Source organism: Anticarsia gemmatalis, chromosome 7, assembly GCF_050436995.1.
Source record: "Anticarsia gemmatalis isolate Benzon Research Colony breed Stoneville strain chromosome 7, ilAntGemm2 primary, whole genome shotgun sequence".
Taxonomy (NCBI): Eukaryota; Metazoa; Arthropoda; class Insecta; order Lepidoptera; family Erebidae; genus Anticarsia; species Anticarsia gemmatalis.
In genome coordinates this window covers 789,693-816,616 of record NC_134751.1, presented here as the reverse complement: position 1 = coordinate 816,616, position 26,924 = coordinate 789,693, and the positions used below count along the sequence as shown (strand labels likewise).

The window sequence follows — 26,924 nt, the reverse complement described above, 5'->3', positions numbered from 1 at the left end:
CTTTGAACTCATTGAACTCGTAAAACGTACGTAAGATGTTCTTCAACATCGTCATTCGGCACCCTTGTCTCATACCATATTGTCAGCACTCTCAGCATGTAATGGAGTGAGCTCACATGTACCGGTTTTTAACAACCTTATAAAATTCCCCACAAAAAATATATTGAAGCGTTCGCTCGACTTTTACGATGTGGTGAATTGAACTCCCCAGGTTCATTTTATGAAACCACGCTTTTAAACAATAGAGAGTGGTTGAGTGAGGCCGCTAGCTAAATGGAGGAGAAAAAATAACTGGACGTTAGGACTAAAGCGTGAGGACTTAATTGGTGGAGAATTAAAGAGTATAGGTAGAAAAAAGACTTGCAAAAATATGTAAGTGACATGACTACAGTAAAAAAATACACAATTTTGGTCTAACTCCTAACCTATTAAGGTTATGCAGTGTTTTGGCTTTTACATTAATTCACAGTTTAAAATTGATTGAAGGGGGGCAAATCACTGTATAACTGATAAGAATTTACATGACTTTTATAATCGAAAGTGAGACAGATTGACTGATATTATTCATTACTAATTTTTGCCTTTTATATAGAACAAAGGAAAATAGCACGTAATAATTATGACCACAATTCTCAGAAATAAAAAAAGTCTAAAAGAAAGAGAAAAATATCCATTGTGTCTGGAAATATTATGTCCAGAAACTTTTACAAAACTAGTAGTTATTGCTATAATCTATGTAATAGCTCTTGTTACTAAGTAAATATTAGATTTTTGGCAGCCGATACTGAAAACTTCTTATACTAACATATATAAGAACAAAAACTGAATAATATTAAAGTATTACTTCTATTCAAGACTCAAATCTTTCACCATCTATCGCGACAAATCTTAATTTTCACGTAAAAGCAAAAATCATTCAGTAGCAGACTGACATAAATCTCATCAAGTTATTCGCTTCGTTGGATAACATTAATATAAACCGGCCAAGTGCGAGTCGGACTCGCGCACGAAGGATTCCGTACTATCATCTTTTATTTATTTTGAAAGGTAATATACAAGTTGGTATATAGTCTGTAAAAAATTAAAAGCTGCAACTGTTACCGTTTTTAGTATTGAGTTAAAAAATAGGAAAAAGTCACGCTTATTGTATGGGGATCCCCCTTAATATCATTTTGATATAGCGGCATTTCAGCCTTTTAACTATCACGGTTTATGACATACAGTCTGGAGATAGACAGACAGCGGAGGCTAGGTTAAAAAGCCAGGAAACAAAAGCCAGAAGCTAGGTTAGGCACCTAACCATAGTTTTCCAGTTTTACTCTTTGAGTACAGAACCCTAAAAATGAAAAAGTAGATATTAATAAGAAACATGATTCAATAAATTGAACTCGAGGCTCACCTTTGATCGATTTAAAATTAAAAAGAAGAATCACTTTATCTTACATTCTGATAGATTTAATCCAATCCGTACCAGGATTAATTTTGTTTTCAATGAAATTTCTATGAAAGAATCTTATTACAAATCTCAAATTACATTTCTGTAAAAATAATAGAACGATAATATTTCTTTAGTCTGAAACTCGAATATTAATTTTCGAAATTAGGATTTAGGGAAATTATTGTAGCGTTAGTCTGGTATGAATGTCCTGATCTTTTTGTCTTAAATAAATTAAACATATTAATAAGAATAAGGCTTTTTAGGCAATTTATCGTCGTTTCCTATAAACTAACGACCAACTCTTGTTATAACCAAGGCAACTGGGTTGTGGAGGTTCGATAGGCAGTCGCTCCATGTAAAATACTGGCATTCAGCTGCAAACGGTGAGGCAGGAAGCCGGCACCAACATAGTTGCAGTTGTAGGCTAGAATGATGTTGAAAACATAGCATCCTAATTACTTGATTCATCATTCAATAATGTAAAACTTGGGATTAATCAACTACATATCACTATGTTGATTGCATCTCTCAGCGACCTGCCTCAAGCTAAGTACGTAATAACAAAGATTTGCTACTGGTAAAATAATTTAAAATGGTAATCGTGTAGAAGAGGATCAGAATAAACAAATACGAAAATCTAAAAAGTAAATAACACCTAAACATCATAAAGTAAATACAGAAAAACATCCAGACACTGATTCCGAACCGAACCAACTCACTAGGGACGAACCTTGGGAAAAAACTTCAAAACTGGATAGAGTAAAGTGTATCAAGAAAACAACAAAACAAAAGTATTAGAGTGGTCATTGAGAGTTTGAGAAGATTCATTGAACAGATTTTTGATGGGAAACCCAATATATCAAGGAGTCTTGACGCTGTAGGAGTGTACGATGTGACAATAGGGTCAAGTGTCAATATTGCTAATTTTTGCGGGAACTTCGAGGGTCGTTGACATCTGATTCGCTTGCTCTCTTACGGATAAATTATGTTGATATGAGTAGCGTGATTAAGATATTTGGTTAGAAGGTTGTTACTTGGAGCTTAAGCCGAATGAGTCATTCTCTCATATAAAATAAATAATAAATGGAAGCAATCAATGTTCGGACGTTATCCACTCGTAATGAGGGAGGGGTTAGGTTAATTCATACATACATACATTGAATCACACCTTCTTCTTATTGGGGTAGGTAGAGACCAGACAACGCCAATGAGGAATTATTAAGATATTTTTTTTATAAAAAGTTACAATAAGTATTTACGTATTATTGGTATAGGTTGAAAAAACTTAATTTGACAAATCCATTCAGATTTTTCTTTTAACTATGTAGTATTTATCTAGATTATTACTAAATGCTACTAATTTTATGCAAACATTTGCTGCGGTAAATAATTTGTTATTTCGATGTATCTAACTGTATATTGAATTGCTGTTAACATAGTGATAATAATAATATGTAAATATTGCAATCATTTTGTAATATAATCGCGTTTGTAATTAAATACAGTTTTAGAAATTAATCGAGTACTAATCCGCAAAATGTGTTTAAAATCTAACATTTTGAAATATATTCGTTTTCAATAGTAATATGACCAATATAAACTATAAAATTAGGTATGTGACGCTCACAGCTTGTATCTTTAATACTAGGTTGACCTCTAACTATACGATTAATAATAAATCCCACCAAAACATCTTATGCAAAACGTTGCCAAGACGACCACATAAGGTTTGTCCTGTGAAAGATATCAGATCTCATGTAGAGCCAAGCTTCTAAATGTACACGGCCTAACTCTACCGACCCTAACTATACAAATTCTACACAATAATATCAGTAAAAATGTATGTGATATCTGAAAATAAGAACTACCTGGTATATCGGAAACAAACATTTTTTAAATCATTTATTCATATAATATACAATGGTAGTGTGTTACATGTATTCTCCTCGCCAAGCTACACAGCTTGTTGGCGAGATACGCTCGTTTAAATTATGCTATTATGTAGATTATTATGTATACATACATTATATTTAAAAATAGAAGTAGAAATTAATGAATTTCTTATATCTAAATATTAAACTCTATGAGTGTTCAAAAAAACGACGAAACACTAAGGTAAAAGGTAGGCATTGCCCTTGCGCTTCGCTTGGCTTGTCTTGTCACCGTGCGCCCAGATATACTAACACATGCTATCATAGAAATAGTTATGGAACTAAGTTCGGTTAGTGACGTCACTGCGGCGGGCACGGCTGATGACGGTAAACAAGAGTTCATTTGTGGTTTCGATCTGTTAGTTACAATAAGTGTTTTTGTTAGTCCATGGACTCATATTACTGAGTAAATTATCAGTTTAAGTATATTAGCGGTTAGTTATATTAATATTATGTTTATTTTATTAATTAAGCAGTAATAAATCAAAAGCCAAAAGTAATAATGAAAATTAAATGTTTAAGAGTTGTTAGAGTTACTTGATGTATTTGATATTGTAGCAAATGCAAAAAAAAATGCATTTTTACCATCAATATTTTGTTCCAACCCAATTTTTTTGCGGTGGAATAAAGCTTACTAAGTTTTTGTAGACACTTTAGTGTAAAACAGAAAAAACTACTGTTTAAAAGATGTCCGTGAATTTGTTACCAGTTTTATGTAAAGTTCTCTTTTTCATATAAACGGTTACTCTGATACGCGTGTCACATTTGACCTTGATTAAAATTTCAAACAAAGGTTTATTTTTATACGCAACAACACAATTAATTTGGGTAGCTCCACACCTGCAGTATTCTACCTAACATAGACCCTGAATACATATTATGAAAATGTTCATCCTCCAATTTAATTGGAATCGGCTTCCAGTCTCACTGGATGCAGCTGAATATCAGTATTTTGCATGAAGCGACTGCCTATCGGACTTCTGCAACCCAGTTACCTGGTTAAAACACGAAACCCCTCGATAAAACTGGTTGTCAGTCTTTCAAGCTTTTGGCTTAAAAAATGACAAAGACATGACACAAATGACACAATTGAACGTACGTAAAGCAGCACACAGGAACTCGATATGTATAATATGGTCACCCATCCACTGACTAACCTCAGCAAGCATAGCTTTACCTAAGAGATAGATCTGCGCAGTTGATTTTACATAGACACGAGCTCCTCGTTCGAAAATGTTCATCGTAATGGTCGCAATTACAAACATAGCTAAACAGCAAGGCTCCTATCTATCTGGGGTCCGATCGGGTCCAATAATTGTGCGAGTGCGAGCGAACACGACCGAATCAATTTGTCAAATTGCGCCCAAATGTGGCCAATAAAGGGCGCCTGTAACGAGCTTTTGGACATGAGGGCCTATTCTGAATATTTTGGCGCTGGTTTTGATTAAATGTTTTGGCTGTATTAGTTAATTTTGGGTTGTTTCCGTACAGTATTTTCCTGCAATCTTTATAATATTGATACGAAGCTATGTTTTTAGCATGTTTTAAAAAGACTTTCTACCTTACTGTATCAATAGGTGTGATTTTAACTAGACCTAAATTTAAACAGGGATTTTTATCCTATGGTACTCCCATTTCTACGGTCTTCTCTTTTTTTGCTTTCTATTATTTCCTATCTATCTGATTTTATTGTTATTTTACAAAGCCACATCTGTATATGAAAAAGATATTAGAGACAAGCAAAAAAACTAACGAGAGTTGTTATTATAATGTTTATAATTCAGCACCAACAAATAATTAAACCACCCACGACAACATTTCCACTCGCATCAGAATAACCCCTCCATGTACGCAGCACTCGTAGCTTCAATAAAGTGACCAAAATTGGACAACTTGTAACTTCCACGGCGCGGTTAAATGTTCCTTTATTGATAATCCTTGCAAAGGTCCCTAGGGCACGTTGATTATAAATAGATGGATTTAATTGTCCAAGTTTCTGTAACCCTCGATAGAATAGGTCTTTGGGTAATCTAGTTAAATGGGCTACAGTTTCGTAAGCCATGGCTGGTTGATAAGTTAGTCTTGTTTTGATGGATTAGTATGGTCAGTCAGGTCAGGACGTTTAACTGTTTTTGTTAAAGAGAAGGGTAGCTTTTCAATGGGATTGTAGAGAAGTTTAAAGTACTCTACTGTAATTAGTAAGATGATTGAATAACTTTAATTCAATGATATGAGGTCCATTATGTAATTGGTTTTATCTAGCTGTTTCCTATGTTGTGATTTTTAAATGTTGTATAAGGCTGATCTTTTTTTTTGGAAACGAAATTCCTCTGTTATACTGTCGTATTTAAAGTTTAAAATAAACAGTATTAGGTACTTTGTGTAAAATTGGGTATTATGAATTGGTTCCGTCTAACATTGGAAAACGAAACAATGTACTAATGCCATTAGAATGCTTAAAGGAAGTAAATGATATAACGTCTAGAATCGTTTGGTGCCGCTCAAAAAGCTGTTGACTCCAAAAAGGACGTAGTAACCGATACCATCATAATATATTCCATCATTGTATCTGAACCTAAGTTGCTTGGTAATCCTTAGATTGGCGAGGAGTTAAATTTTATTACGCCCCACTAACGACCTCCCACCGCCCGATATTAGCTCGATACTTCCCTACTTCCCGTCTCAAACGGGGTGTGAATCCCGCGAGAGTGATTCCTGAATCCCCCCAATCCCGATGTCCGGGAAATCCCGGGTTGAGTTTGGCGGAAAATCGCCGATAAGGCAGCTCGTTCATGGAGCGGTAAATTAAGTGATTCCTGCCTTCATCTCGGACAATAGATGTTCAGTTAAATGAAGATGACGATGGTCACCATTCCGTGAAGCTTTATGTTCGCTCGTAATGCATCTGCGTTTGTGAATGACGGCTTTAATTGCTTCAGAAATTATGATGTTTGGATTCTTGGAACCGTTTTGAGGTTTTCCTTTGAAACTTAAAACCTTGCCTTGTTGCCATCTACTAAGAATTTATAAGAAACATTGAAGGCTGTTGTCATGTTGTTTAACTGCGCAAAAAGAAAATCTCCCAAAATTCGGTTGTACAAAATATAAAAATTAATATTTTATTTAAGCACCTCAATTAGCACACAGTTGTAGATAATTTTATTAGATTTTTTTTAAGGAACTTACGCGCCTCCCACTCTCTTTAGAGCCTAGAAAATTTTACTTAAGTTAAGAATACCTAAAGGTAAAGAAATATTTGGCAATGGGTTTATTATATGAAAGTCTATGGACAGAAAATGGCGGCATCGAGTCCGGCGTTTTATAATATTAATTTCAAAAGCTTTGATCAAATATTCTTTTTATAATTAAAATTACGGTGACAGATCTTTCACCATGGCGACCTGTGTAAAAGATTAATTTTCATTTTATTACAAAATTTAGGCAACAATATTTTTATTACATTTCTTTGATTTAATAAGTGCTTTCTTTAAGAATTTAATTTGACTTCTAAAATTTCACATAGGTAAGGAATAACAATTATCTCAAAAAAATATATTGCACTGAAACTCGTCTCAAATAAACATTCTTCAAATTATTATAATGAACATTTAAAAATAAACCAAAACTGTATTTATTTAATGATAAAAAAAACGCAATGTTGACTTTTTTGCACAATTCTATATCGTTCTGCTAAGCAATCACTTGTCTAGATTTCAAGACGTTTCTATCGCTCATCATAACGTACAGTCATCAATTTAAAACACATATTTTTCAATTTAAAAACTATTACCCCCAATCTATTAAAAAACGTTCCCCAATTTTCATAAAAGTATAATGTTACATTTATTACATACATATACATTTTTATATACATTTTAAACCTAAATCCAACACTTATTTGTAGAGTTTTCAACTCTCACACAGCTCTACCCTGCTCTACACTACAATATACACAGATCGATAGAGTAGCGTAGCGGCAGAGAGCTCGATCAATTAGCTGGTGAGTAACGGTCCTTATTGCATTATCCCCTAGGACGTGTCGACTCTATCCATCTCTACAAAACTAATTTGTAACCTACTTATTATATAGAGTATGTTAATCAAATTTCATTGGATGTCTCTCGCTGAGTGCTTCGTTATTATTTATGTTGACGTAATAATAATTTATTCTGACTCTATTTTTTCTTTGAGACTTATTTTCGTAATTAATTGTGTTATGGCTTAGTTTGGAGGGATGTTTATATTTGGTATGTATTACCTGGAAAACTTTGGATGTTATTTTTACCTCTTGGACTTAAAAGCTATTTGTAGTCATTATTTTATCAGGTATTTTTAATTACCGATTAGGCTTTTCGGTAAGTCTATGATGTTTAGTTAATCCTACATCTACGCTGTTTTGTTTATTGACAGTCTTTGTGACTACATACCACTTTTACAATCTCTTTTAATTTTGTATTAACACACATTTTGAAAGCCTTACACGATTAGCGAGGGGTGGAAATCCAAGGGAAAAGCATTCGTTCAGCAGTGGGGCACAGAAAAGGCTATTACTAAAAAAACTTTTGAAAGATCTCGAAAAGTCTTGACAGCAGCGTATTACAATAACAGACGATTCATAGACCTATTCACTAATATAAAACACTGTTACAACGAACATTCCATCTTCTCCCAAACAGATTTCTTCCTTCGTCATAAATTTTTCACTAACATGACCCTCGATGACTATTTCCAATACGCAGTACATATTCCACAAGCTCGCTGGCTCCCTGGACACCAATGCTATCCCATTCCCATTACCGAGTAGCTACTTCACGCACGGAATTAGGTCACTCCAAGGTCGATGCACGATACTTAACTATTTGTAGTTTCCTAACCATTTTTCTATTCCAAGGATTAACATTAATTTGAACTGGAAAAGTCCGTGGATATTTATTGTTGTGTTCATTTAATTTAAAATAGTTGGTATCGAGCTTATATTATAAGAGCAGCGGTTTAAGTTGGCAACTCCAACAGAAGTGGTTGTAGGTTCGAACCCGTGACTACACACCAATGACTTTTCGAAAGTTAAGTGTGTGTTAGAAACAATAAAATTATCGCTTGCTCTAACGGGGAAGGAAAACATCGTGATGAAATGCATGCCTAAAATTTATTTAATATATTTATTTAAGGCATGCAAAGTCCCCAAACCGCACTTGGCCTGTGTTATGGACTCAAGGGATAACCCTTCTGTCGTTTGGAAGGAGACCCTTGCCCAATAGTGGGACAGAAATGGTTTAAAAAAAAGCATTCGAATTAATTTTAACGGGTAAATCAGAATCCGTGGATATTTATTGCTGTGTTCATTTAGTTTTAAATAGAAAAACATTGTGTCAACGAACTCAACGATGATTCGATACCTAGTTGGTATTGAATTGTCGCTGACATAATCTGTGCATAGTAAACGCGTTTAAATTCAATAGTTAGTCGAACTACTAACGACATAATTCAAGTGGTAATCCAAAATAGTTTTGACGCTTAAATGCAACATATTTTAATGTAATCTTAATATACGATAGTACATACTATATAAACGGTGACTGACTGACTGACATAGTGATCTATGAACACAGCCCAGAACACTGGACAGATTGGGCTGAAACTTGGCATGCAGGTAGATATTATGATGTAGATGAACGCTAAGGATTTTGATAAATTCTACCTCCAAGGGGATAAAATAGCGGATGAAAATTTGTTTAAAAATTCTGTCCGAAGTCACGCAACATGCCCAGGAAGTCGCGGGCAAAAGCTAAATGAGCATCATTCCGTTGGTAATTCAAAAACGTTTTTACGCTTAAACACAACTGATTTTAGTGTTGTTAATATAAAAAATGTAATTTCCAGTTTTATTACAAAAGCCATCCTTTCCGTGGTTACACCATCTGACACTGGCATCACCACAAACCGCGCAATAAAATCAATTCACGTTAGAACAATACCTATTAACTAAAAACCGACGGAACTAAACGAGCCATGACCACAAAACCATGCCTCTATACAACTGGTAGTAAAAATAAAGTGTTGTACTGCATTATCAGGCGGTACATATGAGGTACGGTAACCGCGGCCGGTCAGCGGTCGTGTTTTACACCACTGCTACACAAATATTCGCGTTCCGTGCCCACTGTATCAGAAAGTCATGCGGTGTTCAGTACTTGAGGGAAGAGGTGGCGAGAGCGATTTTGACAGCGATGATCAAAAGGCATGGAAATAACTAGGCCATATTGAAAAAAGTGTTTTTTACTTTATATGTATTGAGAAAGAACTATACAGCTTTATAAAAAGTGTTGTTAAGCATTACTGCAACACTTTTTACTGACATAATGAGAGAGATTAAATAAAAATAAATATTCAATTTAAATTAATTGGTAAATGTCTTCTAATAAATTTTAATCATCTTTTATTTACGTCTTATTTCGAGTAGAAATTATTTTTTTAATATATTAATTACATACAAGAATTAACAGACCTATAATAAGGAAAGGATTTCCAACTTAAGTAGTAGGTAAACTGTGTTTTTTCGACTTGACATTCTGTAATCCATATCTGAAAGCTCATTACTTACACCAAGCCTCCACAGAACCCAAACTATTCGTCCGTAAACCGATATGAGACGAAGTTTGAATTGCAAAACTAAGCGAGCGTCGAACGTTGCATTTTATACCGCGAACACGTCAATACACCGCCCACTAACTTCTATTGTTTCGTGTTCAACTTGCTGATATCTGACTCAAGGATGTGGAAATGTTTTGATGCAAATACAACCGTTTGTAGGGCAATTCTAACTGTCGTGCTTTGTGTCCGCTGTTTGTACATAATAATATGTTTGTAATATAGTTCCCGCAACACAAGAGCAGTTCTTAATGCGGGAGTTGTTGGCATAAAAAAATAAAATTATTAGGCGTACTATTCTAGAACTTACTGGTCAGAAATAGTCTTTTGTGTATATTTGTAGTGTTATTTACATTGTCAAATGTTTGCTGCAATTGAACAAGTGAATATGAAAAAAATCTTACATTCTATGTATACTTATATTCTTTTATTTATTGGTTTTTTACCTTAAACCTTTTGAGATAAAATTCATATTGTTATTTATTTATGTTTTGGGGTTACCTAGACTAATAGTTGATATTTTTCAGACGCGAGATAATCTACGCTGTGAAGACTATTAAAAGCCTAATTTGAATCTAGTTACTCCAATTAGGAACAATTTGTGAACGTAATATTTTCAACTTTCATTTACTATTTTACTAAAATAAAGACAGAAACAGAAATTAGCATCATTATCACAGCATTAAAATTAAGAGCAATAGTTACAAAATTTCGAGCGTATCTTATCTCGTTTACATAATATCAGAAGCTTCTACCAAGATTTTCACTACTAAGATATTTCTAGATTCCCTTTGGGAGTACAACCAAGATTACAATTTGCATTGGTAATAACAATTATTATTTACTACTCTTGATAATTTCCAAAGCTTTTAATCTAAAACCACAATTAAAGCGAAATAACATCTTAAGGAGCAACACTGTTGGTGTTTATTTGGCGAACGTTTCTCTCAACTTCATTTACAATTTTAATCTGCCCTGAGTACTTACTATAGTCATCGAAAGCGAATATTCGTTGGAAATTCGTTTGTTTCTTATCACTAATCTACACGATCGAATCATGATAACCTTCAGTAAGACTGGTTGTCAGACTTTCAAGCTTCTGACTACAGTTAACGGCTGTCAAAGATCGTTTGAAAATGACAGTCGGTACCCATCATTTAACATACCTTTGAAACATGGAAAAACTCGACATGTATCTATAAGATGGTCACCCATCCTTTAAACAACCTTGGCAAGCGAACCTTTACTTCAAAAATCGATCCGCACGGCTATTTTTACTAAGGCTAAGCCTGTATACTGCCTATTACGTGTCAAAATAAAGTATAGAAAAGACTAAACGAACATCTTAAATATTTTACGAAACTTCGTTTTTACTCCTTAAGTAGGACTTCGGTCGCGTAATCGAAAGCTGTATTGAATTGTTAACTTTCATTTGTATCATCGTCAAAGTGATCAACGTTGGGAAAGGGAATACTTTCCTTATAATAATATTTATAATCAGATTCTTTCTGCTTTATCCGTGAACAAGTCCCAAGGGCTCGATTTCTGGAGTTCATTGTTATTATAATAATATCAACAGTTATTATAAACGTCTATTTATAAGAGGGTCTTTACTGTTTCAAAGAGATGAAAAGTAATTATTCTCGAAGTATTTGAAATCTTCATTTGTATATTTCTTGCTTATCATTGGACAGTTGCCATTACAGTTCAATAGACTATTAATGAGGCTTTCAATATAACGAGTTATATTGAAATTGAATAATCTTCCTATAAAACTTTCGTTGCTCTGTCAAATTTTGGGTTAAAATATAAGTTTTATTTATTCAAAGGCTAAAAGTACTATATTTTTGTACCAAAGTTTTTAAACAAACCTAGAAAATAGTTTATTGAGTCAACCAAGTTCTGATTCTGTTATAGGGAAATTCTGTGGTACTTTTCTCAGAGCTTTTAGAAAACTAGTTTTGCCAAAGCTTTTGCAGTCGCTTTGAGTAAATTGAGAAACGTCTACTGCTATTTACATAATACGTAGGAAACTTTAGAGGCACAGACCTAAATCCAATATTGTCAAGCTTTGACTTAATAGAAGGAAACTATCAAATCCAAATGTAAAAGGAAAAATATATTTACAAAACAACGAAAATGTTTTTCACATGTCAACATGTACTCTAGGAAATCTTTACGTTGTTCTATATACTGTTATTGTTTATTGCTGTTGAAGTAATCAAAAATCTCTTATTCTTGTTTTATTCCAAGTTTGTTTATTTAGACGATATACTGAACATAAGTTAGTAGAAACGTAGTTGTAGAAATTCTTGTTATTTATTATTATTCTGCATATTCAGTAACAGACGGTCCTGATTGTTATCTAAATATTTCTTAAAATAAAATTCTTACTTGTGTATGTTTTTTAACACATCACAGTATCTCGGACCATGCTTTGGGTAAATAGGCACTGAGCCGTATATATCAGTGCACGCTTACTAGGTTTGATTTCCGGTCGAGAGAATATACGCTTACCAGTTTGCTATACGGTCGACAGAGCACTGTAATCCAGACAAAATTGTTACTAGTCTAAGTATAATATTGTGAAGTCGAATGCGGTACAAAAATAAGTAGTTTATTTTGAAATTTTAATTTGCGTTGTGTATCTTGTTTTATCGTACTGGTCCGATTTGCTTAGAGTGGCTGAACAATGGTTATACGAGTAGAAAACAACCGTAACCGCCTTTTAAAGCACACTAAAGCGTAATCGTAATTTCCACTGCTGAACGGAATATCTACGACCAAAATTGGCTATCTAACCGATCGCTTACCAACCGGTAAGCCAGCCAATTTCAAAACCTTTACAAAATAAGTTGCCAATTATAAACTAACCCTCAATCCTATCTCCAACACCCCTTTCAATCAAGAACAAAATTATCACCGCACATAACTAACACTGACAAAACTAACAAACACAATAATTCCACATATAATAGTTCGGAAATTACTCGCGTCGAAGCGACTCGCTCCGTAATCAATCATAGCGTGCTGAGATGTTTGTTTCCACACCCAGTAACAACCAAACAAACTAAATCAAATCTTATTCCCTAAGTATTAAAGTCTACATTAACTTGTTAAGATGAAAATCATGTCGAAGATTTTCAACTTTCTAACGTAGAATAACGTTATTATATTGTTGACGATCATTTTTTCCGAGTTCGTGATGTAGTGGCTTTTATTTTAAGCCTGTTTGTGGAAAATCTTGAAGCCTCTGAGGGAATGGATTTCATAGAAAATGTTTGTTTTGTTTTCATTTTGCATTAAGTCGCGTATTGATTGAAGTTGATTGTGATATGGCACGTGGAATAGACATAAAAATAACGGATTTATTAATTAAAAATAAACGATTTACTGAACAGTTTGAGATAAATCTTTTAACAGATTTGCGTCTGCTAAAACCTATATTTTTTATCTACAGATTGCTAGTAAAATTTTAGACAATTATCTGCAAAACTAAGTTTTTATATGATTTTCTCCCTTTGTAAATTAAAGGGACAATTTTGCAACATTTATTTGAAGTTAAATAATAATAGGCCGACACAGTCCATTAAGTGTCTTGGATGTCTTCCAGGAAGGATACGTTATAATCACTACACTTGGCAACAGGATTTGTGGTTGCAGTTGAAAATGTACACATTTTGGTTCGAAAGAGCTTCCAGAAATAAAAATGGCTTCGAATAAAATTATTTTAGTTGATGCTTAGGAAATGGTCGCCGTCATTTAAGGTGAAATTCGGCACTTATAAGTATTATGTTAATAAATTATACGTGTCAGTGTGATTGCGTAGTTGGTTAATCGGGTCAAGTAGTTAAGGTTTAGATAAATAACATTAATATTAAGTTAATACCGAACTTCAAGCTACTACTAGGCTTAATTGAAAACATCAATAATTTAGAAGTTTCGTCTACATTGAAACTATCATATTCTACATTATAGTTGTTTACTGTTCTAATACAAGTCATGTTAAATTTAGAAGCCCCTGGGATATCTCCAATATGTAAAGCTCAGTCTAGACGAATTCTGATAACTATTTGCTAAAACATTTATTATGTATAAAGGCCGAAAATCCTCCAGAAACCCTTGCTTCAAATAACTAAGATTTTTCACGTCATACAAATTATCTAATATTAAATTAACGAACGGAAACTCTTCGAAAATTTTCGCCGTTAATAAACTTATTAAGTTCAACACTTGATTGATCAGCGTTCCAGATTCCGTTACAGTGGAGTGGGGGGTTTAGGGGGGGTGAAAACAAATCCTCGTAACAAGTAATTTATTTGCATTAAGATCAGGATCTTTGTTGTAACAACGATGAATGTCGCTAGCTTTTGTTAAGATATTTACGAGTGATGAATAGATTTGTGATCAGAAAGGGTGGATATCAGGCTATTTATAGTCAATGACGGAGGTAACTGAGGCGATGAAGTCGAGAGATAATTAACACGCTTTCGACGGATCAGTTCGTGATTAAAATGATGGAATGTTGTAAGATGATGCCGTTTTGTTTTCGCCTCCAGTGATTTGGTTTAAGATTGGTAATGTGATTCTGTTTTTTGGTTGTCGAGTTTTTTGTAAGAATAGACAGAAAGTCGTTCTAGTGTTAGAGTGACTTTTGCACTTATTTGTAGTGAGTCAATATCGTTATAGTCTTTGTTTTGATTTTATAAGTATGATTTGTTTTTTTTTTGTACGAATCTAACAATGAAATCTGAGTTGTTGTTTGCTATTTACGCCGAACGGTATTTTCTCGGAATTAGTCGTAAGGCCGCTTAAATTTCAAGGATTTCTCGAAACCGTCAAAAAACCTATATTTTTCGTTGGATAGGCAAACAGTAATGTATTTTTGATTTCATTCCAATATTTAAAAAGCTTTTCTCGCAATCACGTTTCCTTGAAATAGCAAAATTATTTCTTTTAGCTTAATACATTCAATATTTTCCTTGATTTCAGTATGGAAACAAATCTCAAAAAAAAAATTCCACATTTAGAGGCGGTTGAAGCAATATTTTTTCAACTTCCGCTCTCGAAATAAGAGTCGGCTTTCCCTAATCATCGGGCCGTTGATGCTTCTCAATAACATTGAAATACGCGTTTTATAACAAGCTAGCTGCCGCACGTGACGTCACTTGTATGCATGATTTGTACGCTGTTAGAATTGATTGAGTGGATATGAAGCTAATATTTTTTATCAAAATTCATTAACATAATGATTTATTTTCATTAATACTAAAGCATGTGTTGTTAAACTAAATGAACTCTGATTAGTTGACCCATAAGTAACTTTTCAAACTTATCATGATCCTCTTGATAACTAACCGCTGAGATAAATACTTACCAACAATACTTCAAGAATTCCCAACTTGATTAGCTAAACAGACGCTAAGAAAGCGGAATTTCTACAAGGCAGGCTTCATTAACTTTTATAATCCACATTTTAAAAACGTTCAAGCAAGCTTCGAGGAATATATAAGTTGCGTACTTCCATTGGATAGTTAAGTAAATTCCTCAAGTAGCACAATCTGTAACGCTGAAAAGATAGGCTTCTAAAAGACGGCGAGAGGTTGATTTGAAATGCTAATGTAGTCTCGCAAATTTCATTCAAGATTACAAAGCTAAGGCTCCTTTAGTTAATAGTTACAGTGGCTGTAACAGGCTCGCCCTCGACAATGGACTGCATTGTGAATAAATAAAGGGATAAGGCTTTGAGTTTCGTGATTTTGGTCAATGACCTTCGGCTGTTGTTTTGTGTAGTCTATGCAGGTTTCTTATTATCTTTACGGATAAAATAACGAGGTGTATCAACTGATTTCATCTTTAGTACACGTCGCAGTATTTTCGACTGCAGAAGCGCAATTCTCTACAGTTGATACTGTCTGTATCGCCATTTGACATTTAAAATGTTCTTACAGAACTTGGATGAGGCGCTACGGTTGTCGATAGTAGTAAAGAATTGAGTTACAGGACATGGGATATCAGTTTTCAAATCAGAAGAAATATCGAGGTCTTCAATTACCATTGAAATGTCCTTAACAGTCGCCCGGAGTTAGATTACGGATGTATATTTTGCAATAGGCTCGGCTATTATTATAAGATCAACAGCACATGGTGAAAAGTAGGTGATTTTTTTTATATCTATAACTAGGTCATTAAGTTTACTAGACGTTAAGTATAAAGTATATACATAAATATCTTTTATATTATTAGCTAAACTTGGCATTAGCTGTCTATACCACGTTAAAGTAATACTAACTCTGCAATGCAGTCGGTTTTGTATCCGACTGCTAATCATTAATTTCCGGGTTGGATTCCTAGGTCAGGCAATAAGGTCTATTCTCATTTAAATTATTCTCTGTAGTAGCCCGGAGTTTAGTAACGTGCTCAGTATATAGCAACAGACTTGCCCCTTTTACGCGGGATTAACATTGTTAATAGCGAAACGCGTATTTCGTACACCTCTTCCTACATCTTTGCGTATAACAGGCGTGATATAAGTACGGCATACATACGTATATAGTCTGTTCTTCTAATGAGTGTCATGTATACATTTTCTTGAATGTAGACATAAGAAATGTAACGTCGGTACTAACATAATCGTATTTCTCGAAAGCCAGAACACTTGTACTACTGGGTTTCCCAGAACCCATATTATTACAATTTCTTCGCGAAATACATTTTTTCACATTCGTAGAAACATTAATATTTGCTATCAGTACAAGTGAATGGTTATTTCAATACGCTTTATGTTATTATCGTAGCATGATTTCCAGTACAGTGGTTACGTATGGCCATATCACTGAAATTTACAGAATATGAATAAGTAAAATGAGAGAAATAACAATGATGATATTTTTTCTGTTAACTGAAGCTGATAATACAAACCGAAAACCGAAGATTCGAATACCTACATAGGCAGAGGCGTATGAAAAATACCTACTATGCGCTATTCACTATAAAGACCCGAATATAAAGTATATTATTATTTAAACAGTTTTCCTTAATAATAACATATCGAACCTACAAATAGCAATTAAAAGATTTAAAACAAGAAAAAGTGTAACCAGATCCAGAAACAGTACTTTTAACAACAATCGACTATTGATTTTAAATTAAGTTAAGATGTGAAGATTTTCTCTGTAGAAAAAGATTTAATCACAGAAAAAAATCAAACAAAATCAACGATGAAAACGATGAAACGAATCTATTACAGGCTCGTTATTCAAACAAACTCGATAGGCAACAAAGGTTTGCGTGACGCTGGCCCGCGAGAGAATTCAGAAACATAATTAAGAGTCGACCAAGAGTTGGCAACTTTAATCGAATTACGTACCGCCCGTCGGAAGATTAACTCGCCTCTTGCGGTTTTGGACTACTACAAGGCGTTCCACCAGCTTCGGATCTCGATACAGACTCGTTAGAGCGATGCCGTGTCGTGTTCTCAGTAATGGTATTGCTTTAGTATACATTTACATCGTGCATGCAGATCGAATCAGTGTGTTTATGTAGAATCAAATGGCTTGTTTTGGGAGGTCATATTACACAGTGTTTATATAGACGATTTACTAAACAATAACATTACGAAGTACGTATAGGTAGAGATAGTATTTGAGCTATGAACGAAGGTGTTACAAATACTACTCCGTTACAAATAGTCCCCTGCCTGACGCCACCAGAATATTCTGCAATATATATGGACACAGGCCAATGATATGATATTATGGCCCATATCAATATTGATAAGAAATTATTTTCTTACTTAAAAAATCTTTTAACATTAAAATTCTAGACTATTACTTCCCGTTATGTCTGTGTCAGTAAATACTGAAACATAATTAATTTTCTTTGTAAGGTAATGTGATTTGTTTGTTAATAACACCAGCCATTACACAAACGATGCTAAGACTATGACTGCTAATAAATAATATTTATGGACAAACCCGCAATAAATCGAGTTTCATTAGTAATTACTTTAGGTAAATATTTATTGGCGAATTCTCATTGGATCTTAATTCTTTATTGTGTCCTGGTTTAATTTACTTCCATCAAATAAATGGTACAAACAATTTTGTTTGAGATACTTAAAAAGAAAATTAATCTTTTACGCAACGGGATGTTTTGCAAAACAAATTGTTAGGGAGCATGATATAAAAAGACTTTTCTTTTGTGTTTTACAACGTTCGCTGCGATGGGGTAGTAATCTGCTTCTTTCGCGTTTCCGAGATCTTCAAACGTAACGCGTTATAGCAAATTATCTTTCGCGTAATATATATTCATTGAAGCGTGAGTCTATAATGTGCTATGTTTATTTTTACTGTTTGTTGTCGTAAAAACATGTTTTATGGCACGTGTAAAGTTCAAGTGAAGTTGTAGAAATGCTTGGAAGGTTCGTGTTTTATTTATTTAGACGGCATACAGTTCTACTTAGCTGGAAACGGTTATCGTAATATTCTTGTCTCTCGTTATGATATACTAGAATATTAGAAGTTCTAGTTGTTGTAAATATTGAATAGTTTCCTGCTACTAATTCTGTGGCAGAAAATAAATCACTATCCTTAACATTTTCTGTATCGACATACATTTTAGCCAAAGGCCGCAGAGACAAAACTTTTTTCGCCACAAGGGAGGAAAATTTCCCAACTTGTACGCTATCTTGATATGCGATATTTTAAAAACAATTTGCGAGAATAAAACTGAACAGATACAAGGCAAAGTTTCGAGGAATAATAAATTAACTAACTTTTTGAGCGAAATATGTGAGTTTTTGTGAGCACGGACGGGGTTAAAATTATGTTCAGCTATTAATATTCTTTCAGGTTTTGCTTCTACTTTTACTTGGTCAAGGTTTTTTGTTAAAGTTAAATAATTGTATGCGGCTTTTACTGTGAATAAATCATCTGTTACTGCGAACTTGAGAAAAGATTATGAGTAAAAAAATACAAGGAAAATTACAAAGTATTGTGATTACGGGAACAGATTTTACAGCAAACTGTAATATTAAGAACAAAATATACGATACCTTTAACTACTTAACTCATATAAAGACACTTTCTATAAAATTTCATAATGCTAAAACAAAGTTGCAAGCAAAAACAAGTATCAAAAATATTTCCCAACTACTAAATTGTAACAAACAGAGGGAAATATATTTTTGCATTTACCACATTAAGCCTGGGCTATATTTTAATATTCCTTAGTCATGACAATAAACAAAACTTTGTTCTAGACCGACCGTTCGTGTCTAGGTACAATTTTGTGCGGTGGAAATTTTGCAGACGGCTGTTACATCACGGTAGGCAATTGGTGTTTCTTTTTTAGTTCCACGTTGCTAAAGTGAGATCATTTAGTATTCAGGTAGTACATAGATTTGGTGAAAATGGCTACATTTTAGCAATTGCCCTAAAAGTACTACTGAGTCTTATATATCGCATATTGTTAGCTGGTGTAGGTTTTATGTAAATAGCAGCAAGTTCCTGGAACCAAAAAGCCTTACAAATAATGCTTGTTTATAACCGAGGTTATGGAATGATTTTATAGAAGAGAAAGCATCATGAAATTAGGAAATAAGAGTAAGAGTGAAAAAAAACTTTTGTTCTTAAGTTCCTTTCAGGAATACCAAATGATGAAGTCATTACGCTAGACCTAGATATCGATGGCCAAATCTTCACACTCACCCCAAATTTATTCGAAATGCTCACAAACATATTGATTGATGATCTCGAATCGTCCAGAACCTTCTGGAAACTAGCGCACGCAAATCTAAAGCACAATACAAACGTCCTGTCATGTAACACATTAATCTACACCCCAATTCATATCGATTGCTTCTTCTATTAGTTGGGTGTCCACAAAACTTGGGGCCAATCAATCATACGTAATCCAATATTTGTCCAACATTCGACGGGGTGAGCCCCTAATTGTGTAGTGATTAATGACCGTGTACGCCATCTGTCGACACTTGTTCGTCCAAATGTTTGTGATATTTGTGATATTGCGTGTTCGGTGTAGCGATAGTTTTGCTTCTATGAATATTGTTGGTGACTTTGTTTGATAGATGTGGGAATTTAGCAGTTGATGTTGTGCGGTTGCTAATTGAGAAAGTTTGTAGCAGAAATTGATATTGTCGTACTGGATGTAAATCATGAATTAGTACTCAGCAGTAATTAGTTAAACTGCTACCTAGGTTAAAAATAATATAATTTGATTTTGAGCCTAGCAGGTAGCAAATGTAATTTTATGGTTTCTTAAAGAATACGGTTTTAAGCAATGATTAGAAAAATCTGAGAGAATATTTTCTTGGCAATACACCCGAAAATGTATCTTTTTCCTATTTTGCACTGCCACACCACCAAACTTTATTATTTTCTTCCCAACCCATCATACAAGGAACCCAACCTACAAACGCACTAAAACAAAAAAATAAATCACGGTTCTTCCGCAAATACCCCCAAAAGTCTTAACTGTCCCCCAGGGCATGATGAGTCCATTCTTAACCAGGATAAAGAGCCTTTCACAACAATCCACTATCAAATAAAAGCCGGAACAAACAGATAATGTGATTAAGCTATGGAGCTTTTAAAGGTGCATTTACACCGGGAGATAGATCTTTCTGACCTACTTGGCCCCTTATTTTGACTGCAGTTAAAGTGGTCATCACATTACGTGAGGATTCGGTTTCCGTACAAACAGTATTTGTGTGACCCACTAATAGTCGTTTCGGAATTGCTTGGTTGTGTTTGACAAACGTATGTTTCTATCTTGCGGCGAAAAAAAATTAGTTAAATTCTTTCGTGAAAAGCAAACAAGTTGTAAAGGTTTAAGAGACAAAATTGTTCGAAACAAATTGAAAAAAGATCCTCGTAATTTTTCACAGGGATTTGAACTAAAATATGTACAAACCCCTTTATATGAGTTTAAACGCTATTGAACAGATAAACTACCGCTAAATGTACCTCAGAAACCGGGGGTAAGTGGATTTTGACCAAAAAAATAATGAAAAATATATTACACAATATTATTATTTATTGGGTTGCAAATCAGATATTTAAGTTGTTTAATTTTGTAAGACACTTTTTTCTTCCCAAAATCAGTATCTGCTCCATAACTGCTAAAACACCCTGTCTAGTATAAAAAATACATTTCAAAAGCAAATATTCCTCTCCAGTAAAATGGACCTTCATTTTCAAGTGAATCAAGGAAGACATTTGCAATTCAGATAGCAGGTACATATGGCGATGCTTAGCCGTCTTCAACGTGTTTAACGCGGTTTGCTCTTCCAACTATATCTTGTTAACTTAGTAAGTACTTGGTAGTTTGAGTCATTCGGATTAGGTACTTGTATCGTGCACGATATGTGTGTGTGGTAGTTTTAAGGTTATAGTTAAGTAGGCAGGACGATTTGTTTATTGGTGATGGCTACCATGTTTGTTTTTGTGCATCCCTAGGTATATACATAAAATCATGCCTTTTTCACATAGGGGCACCAGTGAAAGCTAATTGGTACGATATTTACAATCTTATCTTATCCTTATTTATATCCATACATTTCGTCATTCCGGACACGCTGGTTAAGAGTATTCTATTTACGAGTGTGTTTAGATCTAAAAGTAGTTAGTATCCAGATTGCGAAAGCTGTTAGTTCTGTTATATATTTAAGCACTGTCATTAGTTGTAAAAGTATCCATAAGACAAGAATTTATCAACAGACTCGCAAAATAAAAGCTTCTTTAAAGAAAGCAAGACCTTAATTTACAATAATACCTCCAAATTAATTGCTCCCATCATTTACCCCAATTATTTCTAAGAGCCAAAAACATGAAGAAGGAACGAAAAACATAAAAAATAACATCCATCCTTTTGTTTCAGGTTACACTGCACCCGTTACGAGGTCATAAATCACGAGCATTTAGAATAAAAGAACGTATTCATACTAAAGAGAGCCAAGAATTAAAAACGAAATAAGGAAAAAATGGTCGGCGTTCTTTTTGAAGCACTCATGAATATGACATCAGTGGGCGACTGTGACCCAACATGTTGATTTATGCAGCGGTGATCCATCAACAGACCCTCGGATAACTCAACGGGCAAACAGAACACTTTTGCTCGAGAATTTTCCTAACAACCTTTTGTGCATCCTTAGATTGTTTGCCAATTGAGTATGCATGAAGTTTGGAGATATTGAATCGATGACGTTCTCTCGATCGCGAGTTTGTTTGAGTTGTCTGTTTGAGTAAAGTGAATTTTAGAATGTGTACGTAGTAATACAGATAACTTTACCTAGTAAATCGGAGAAAGTTTTAGATTTCGATTCTCGATTCGACTTGTGCAAACGAACGAAATTGGTTCTGTTGAATGTTTCAACAAATAGTGTTTGTAATATCCGAAAAATGTGTTTCTTTTCAAAAACTTTAACATGTAGAATGAGATAAAAAGTAGAATACAAGATGCGACGTCGTCCCCTACCACCGGTGCGAGAAGAAATCTCGAATCCTAAGTCGTGGCGGACTTTATGTGAGAGCGAATGGGCGGTGTATACATTAGTGGCATCTGTCGGCGCTTTGACATACGCGAATAGTTTGAATGGGGAGTTTGTGCATGACGATATCCCGGCTATAGTGTCGAATAGTGACGTGAACGGTGCTAACAATGTATTGCAAGTGTTTCGCAACGATTTCTGGGGCACACCGATGTCTGATCATAATAGCCACAAGTCGTATCGGCCGCTCACTACGCTGTCTTTTCGGTGAGTATTACTTTTATTATTTTGGTAGATATTGAATGGTTTTGTATTTTACAGTTGACTGAGTGTTAGTGTTAAATGTATCAAGACTAATATTAGGGCTTTAGTATTAGTATTTACACAAACTAAAACCTAACCTTTAACAGATTAACGGATTAGGACAATAACAGCTGAAAGCAGAATAAGGATTAATGGCATTTAAAAAAACAACGTTTTGACAAAACTTTTCTAAAAGCAAAACTATTATTCAAATTAATATATTTTAACTATTATTCGCTGTAAAAGTGTGCTTTTTGAATGCAAGATGTGTGTTGCATTCAAAAAACATACTATTTAGAAGTAAAATCCTAATAACCCTATGATATTTAATTTTATTCCTGAAATATCTTATTTGTTTAACCCCACACAACCTTCAGAATTACGTAGGTGTACGTTTTAAGCGATATCCGTCACGGTAAATAAAAATCTGGGGCCACTCAACTCAAGCACTTACTTCTAAAAATACATATGCCTTTTTTCAGGAAATTATCTGAAAATTCTTTCAATTACTCAACCCTTCGAACGTGGGATTATCTAGGGTTTGGATTCAATTCGTGGAGTCCTAATAAGAACGACTAGTAAAGGTTTCGTAACTCTTCAAGATTATTGATATATATTTGGACAACTAAAAATACACCCATGGATGGAGAAAGTTTAAAAGTTATGACCCAATGTGACGCCCAATGACAGAAAAGAAAACATTTGCATCTCCCCATCACTGATTCCGTCCTAATTATCGTCTGTCCAGTCGTCAGGCGAACCAAATGTCCCCAATAGGTCCATTAGCGGTGGCAATAAACCACAAGAGTACACTAGGTCACTGTGACAATCAGTGACACCGCAGCGCGGCTCCCGACTGTTGTGGTGACAATATTGAAGTAATGGAGAATCGTACTTCGTTTAAAATGTAGATTTGGAGATCAAAATGTGTTTGGGGGACAGTTTATGTGTTGCAGAGCAAATATAAGTCACATAATTATTTAATTTATTTTGTTGTAGGCTGATTAGCTACAACTTTTATTACTTTTTATTAATAAGAAGCCCTTCTATTCAGTCGTCAATCGTCATCAATTTACAATTTTTTCCCTTATCTTTTCAAAATGTAAGTTGCATAATTTCAAATCAAGACGACTTAGATTAGACACATTAAGTAAAACTAATTGCTCAATAAAACTGAAATATGTCCATAAAACACTATTTGTGCAAGTTAGTTGCTCAAAATTAAACTTAAATCACGTTACACTAAAGAAAAATTTTACTGAAAAATGACATAGTTCAATATGAATTGACCCTAAAAAACTTTTGTAGAACTATTAGAAACATCATATTATAGAAACATTTTTTAGAACAAGATACTAAAACTCACAAACCAACGATTATAAATTACAAACACCTCACCCTTTATCCAAGCCATCCATCCATCGGAGCCGACGTATAACTAATACGATATTACCCAACATTTCATCTGGAACCTCCATAGTTTACCGTGATACATCGATATTGTCCTCGTATTACACTACTCTCGTTTTATGAACGTGCGACTGTTCGGATATTTATTTATTTATTTATTTATTTATTTATTTATATAATTAGAACGGCCAGGCCAATTACACTAATTACAAAGTAATACTAAAAACAAAAAAAAATAAACAATGTACATAAAAATTATTATAAAACAAAAATTCAAAACCTACAGTAATAAATCTTTACAATAAACTAATAAAATAACAAATAACAATCATATAATTTCACTATCACGCGTTCCTCTCACAATACTCCAAGCATACCGACAAAATCACGCTCCATTCATCCGCAAACACATCAAAGTTTGGACTAGCGTCAAGGAGAGCATTGAGTGCGGAGAGCGATCGGGGGATAGGAGATCTCGCGCGTGAGACAGTGCGGCACGTCGGAACAGCAAACAGCTTGTGTTTTCTGCTCCGGCGGTAATTATTTGGTGCATATATTTGGCACACCTCAGAGATAAGGTCAGAGGCATCGACCCTACCTCTGAGAATCTTGCACATAATAACCACCTGATCATGAGATCTTCTAACCTCCAGTGAATGTAGTCCCAAAGCGCCCAAAAGGAATTTAGTTGGATACATGTAAGGGTAATAGCCATACCTACGCTTGTACAAGTATCTCAGAAACGCCTTCTGAACTTTCTCGAGCAGTAGTGTATACTTAGTCTCGTGCGGATGCCATATATAAGAGCTTGCCTCAAGCTTGGAACGAACCAAGGCACTGAAAATCAGTTGAATAACTCCTACGTCCTCAAATTCATTAGAGTTTCGAAGAACAAAACCCAATCGCCTGAATGATTCTTTAGCTAAAGATGTTATATGATCATGGAAGGTAAGTTTTTTATCAAATGTCACACCTAGGTCTTTAACTGTTGTGGATCTTGAAATTAAGCTGGAGCCTAGTTGGTAATGGAATTCAATGGGATGTCGCATTCGGCTGAAAGTCATTTGAGTACATTTTATAGGATTAAATTCCATTTTGTTTTCAACACTCCATTGATATACTGCATCGATATCACGCTGGAGTAATAAACAGTCATCCGTTGTTTTGATCTCCATGAAGAGTTTTAGATCATCAGCGTATAGGAGACATTTGGCATATTTGATGACAGCAGGAAGGTCATTTACCATCAGGATAAACAACAGAGGACCAAGTATTGATCCCTGACTAACTCCGGAACGTGTATGATAGGGCAGAGAATCGTATTGCCCGAGTCGAACAAACTGTTGGCGACCTCGAAGGTAACTGGCGATGAAGCGGAGAAGAGAAGGAGCGAGCCCCAAGGCACTGAGCTTCTCTAACAGTATGTCATTATTCACTCTATCAAATGCCTTCCGAAAGTCAAAATATACGACGTCCACTTGACTTCTACGGTCGAGTCGGGTGGAGATATAATCTACAATAGGGAGGGATATATTAAACAGGTAGCAGAGTGGATGGACTAAATGATGAATCGCTTGTTTAAGAAACCAGGCAGGAACACTATCAGGACCTATGGAACTATTTGCCTTTAATTTACGAATACCGGCGGCCACATCAGCAGGGGTAATTTCAATTATATTAATGTAGTTACTTGAAGGTAGAAGATTTGGATAATTTACACTATCTGCATTTAGTTTAGGGACTTCAGGTAAAAATACACCGGAAAAGAAATTCGCGAACGCTTCAGCGGCCTGTATACCTCGGTAAGTATTACCTTCATAATCTACATTAGGCTCAAAACCTCCTTTAGCTTTCAAACTAGAAACATGTTGCCAGAAACCGCGAGGATTGGTTTTAATGTTCTTCTCAACATTGGCCACGTAAGTGTCGTATGCAATCGAAATGCGGTTCTTTAACGTTCCTCTCAGCTCGGAAAACAGTTGATATGTTTCTTTAGACTTAGTTTGTTTCCAGATACTATGAAGTTTGAGTTTAAGTTTAATATCCCTTATAATATCACAAGTAAACCAGACTGGATATCGTGTACTTTTAGTTTTTTGTCGATGCTTTTTAGGAATACAGTTGTCAAATAAATCATAAATAGTTTTATAAAAATATTTAGTACCAGAATCTACATCCTTGATATTATAAAGATGTTGCCATGATATGTTAGAAAGCTCAGTAAATAACGTTTCATAGTTTCCTTTTTTAAAGTTCCAGTCTCTACTGCCATCAATGTTACTGGGCTCAATATGATCGGAATGACTAGTTGTACATAATTTTATATTTATGTCAAGAGGTGGATGATAACTGTCAGGTGGGACCATTCCTTCTATAGTTTTGACATCGATCTCGCCGACGTCACTACTCTCCCTGACCAGTACAACATCTAACATACTACCGTGCACATTCATCACTTCATTCTTCTCTTTCAAGCTACAATAAGACAAAAAGTAACAATAATAATTATTAATATTCTGTGACGCACTATTCATATTCATGTCGCCACATATTACAACTATACCTTTAATGTTATTTTAGGTCCCTGCAATAGATTGCAAAAAGTACACAACTCATTTGCAGGTCTTGGTGTTCGGTTGTATAACAAACTCCCTAGCAGTGTTATGGATCTTCCCCAACAAAA

At 34.5% G+C, this 26,924-nt stretch overlaps 1 protein-coding gene across 1 annotated transcript in view; it reads left to right on the top strand.

Moving 5' to 3' along the window:
* Nucleotides 1-26,924, top strand: part of LOC142974231 (protein O-mannosyl-transferase TMTC1-like) — a 199,925-nt gene that overhangs the window by 48,951 nt on the left and 124,050 nt on the right. The window contains exon 2 of the mRNA XM_076116401.1: nucleotides 21,919-22,795. Coding sequence (XP_075972516.1) covers nucleotides 22,497-22,795 — 299 coding nt within the window. The 5' untranslated portion in view covers nucleotides 21,919-22,496. The remainder of the gene's footprint in view (nucleotides 1-21,918; nucleotides 22,796-26,924) is intronic.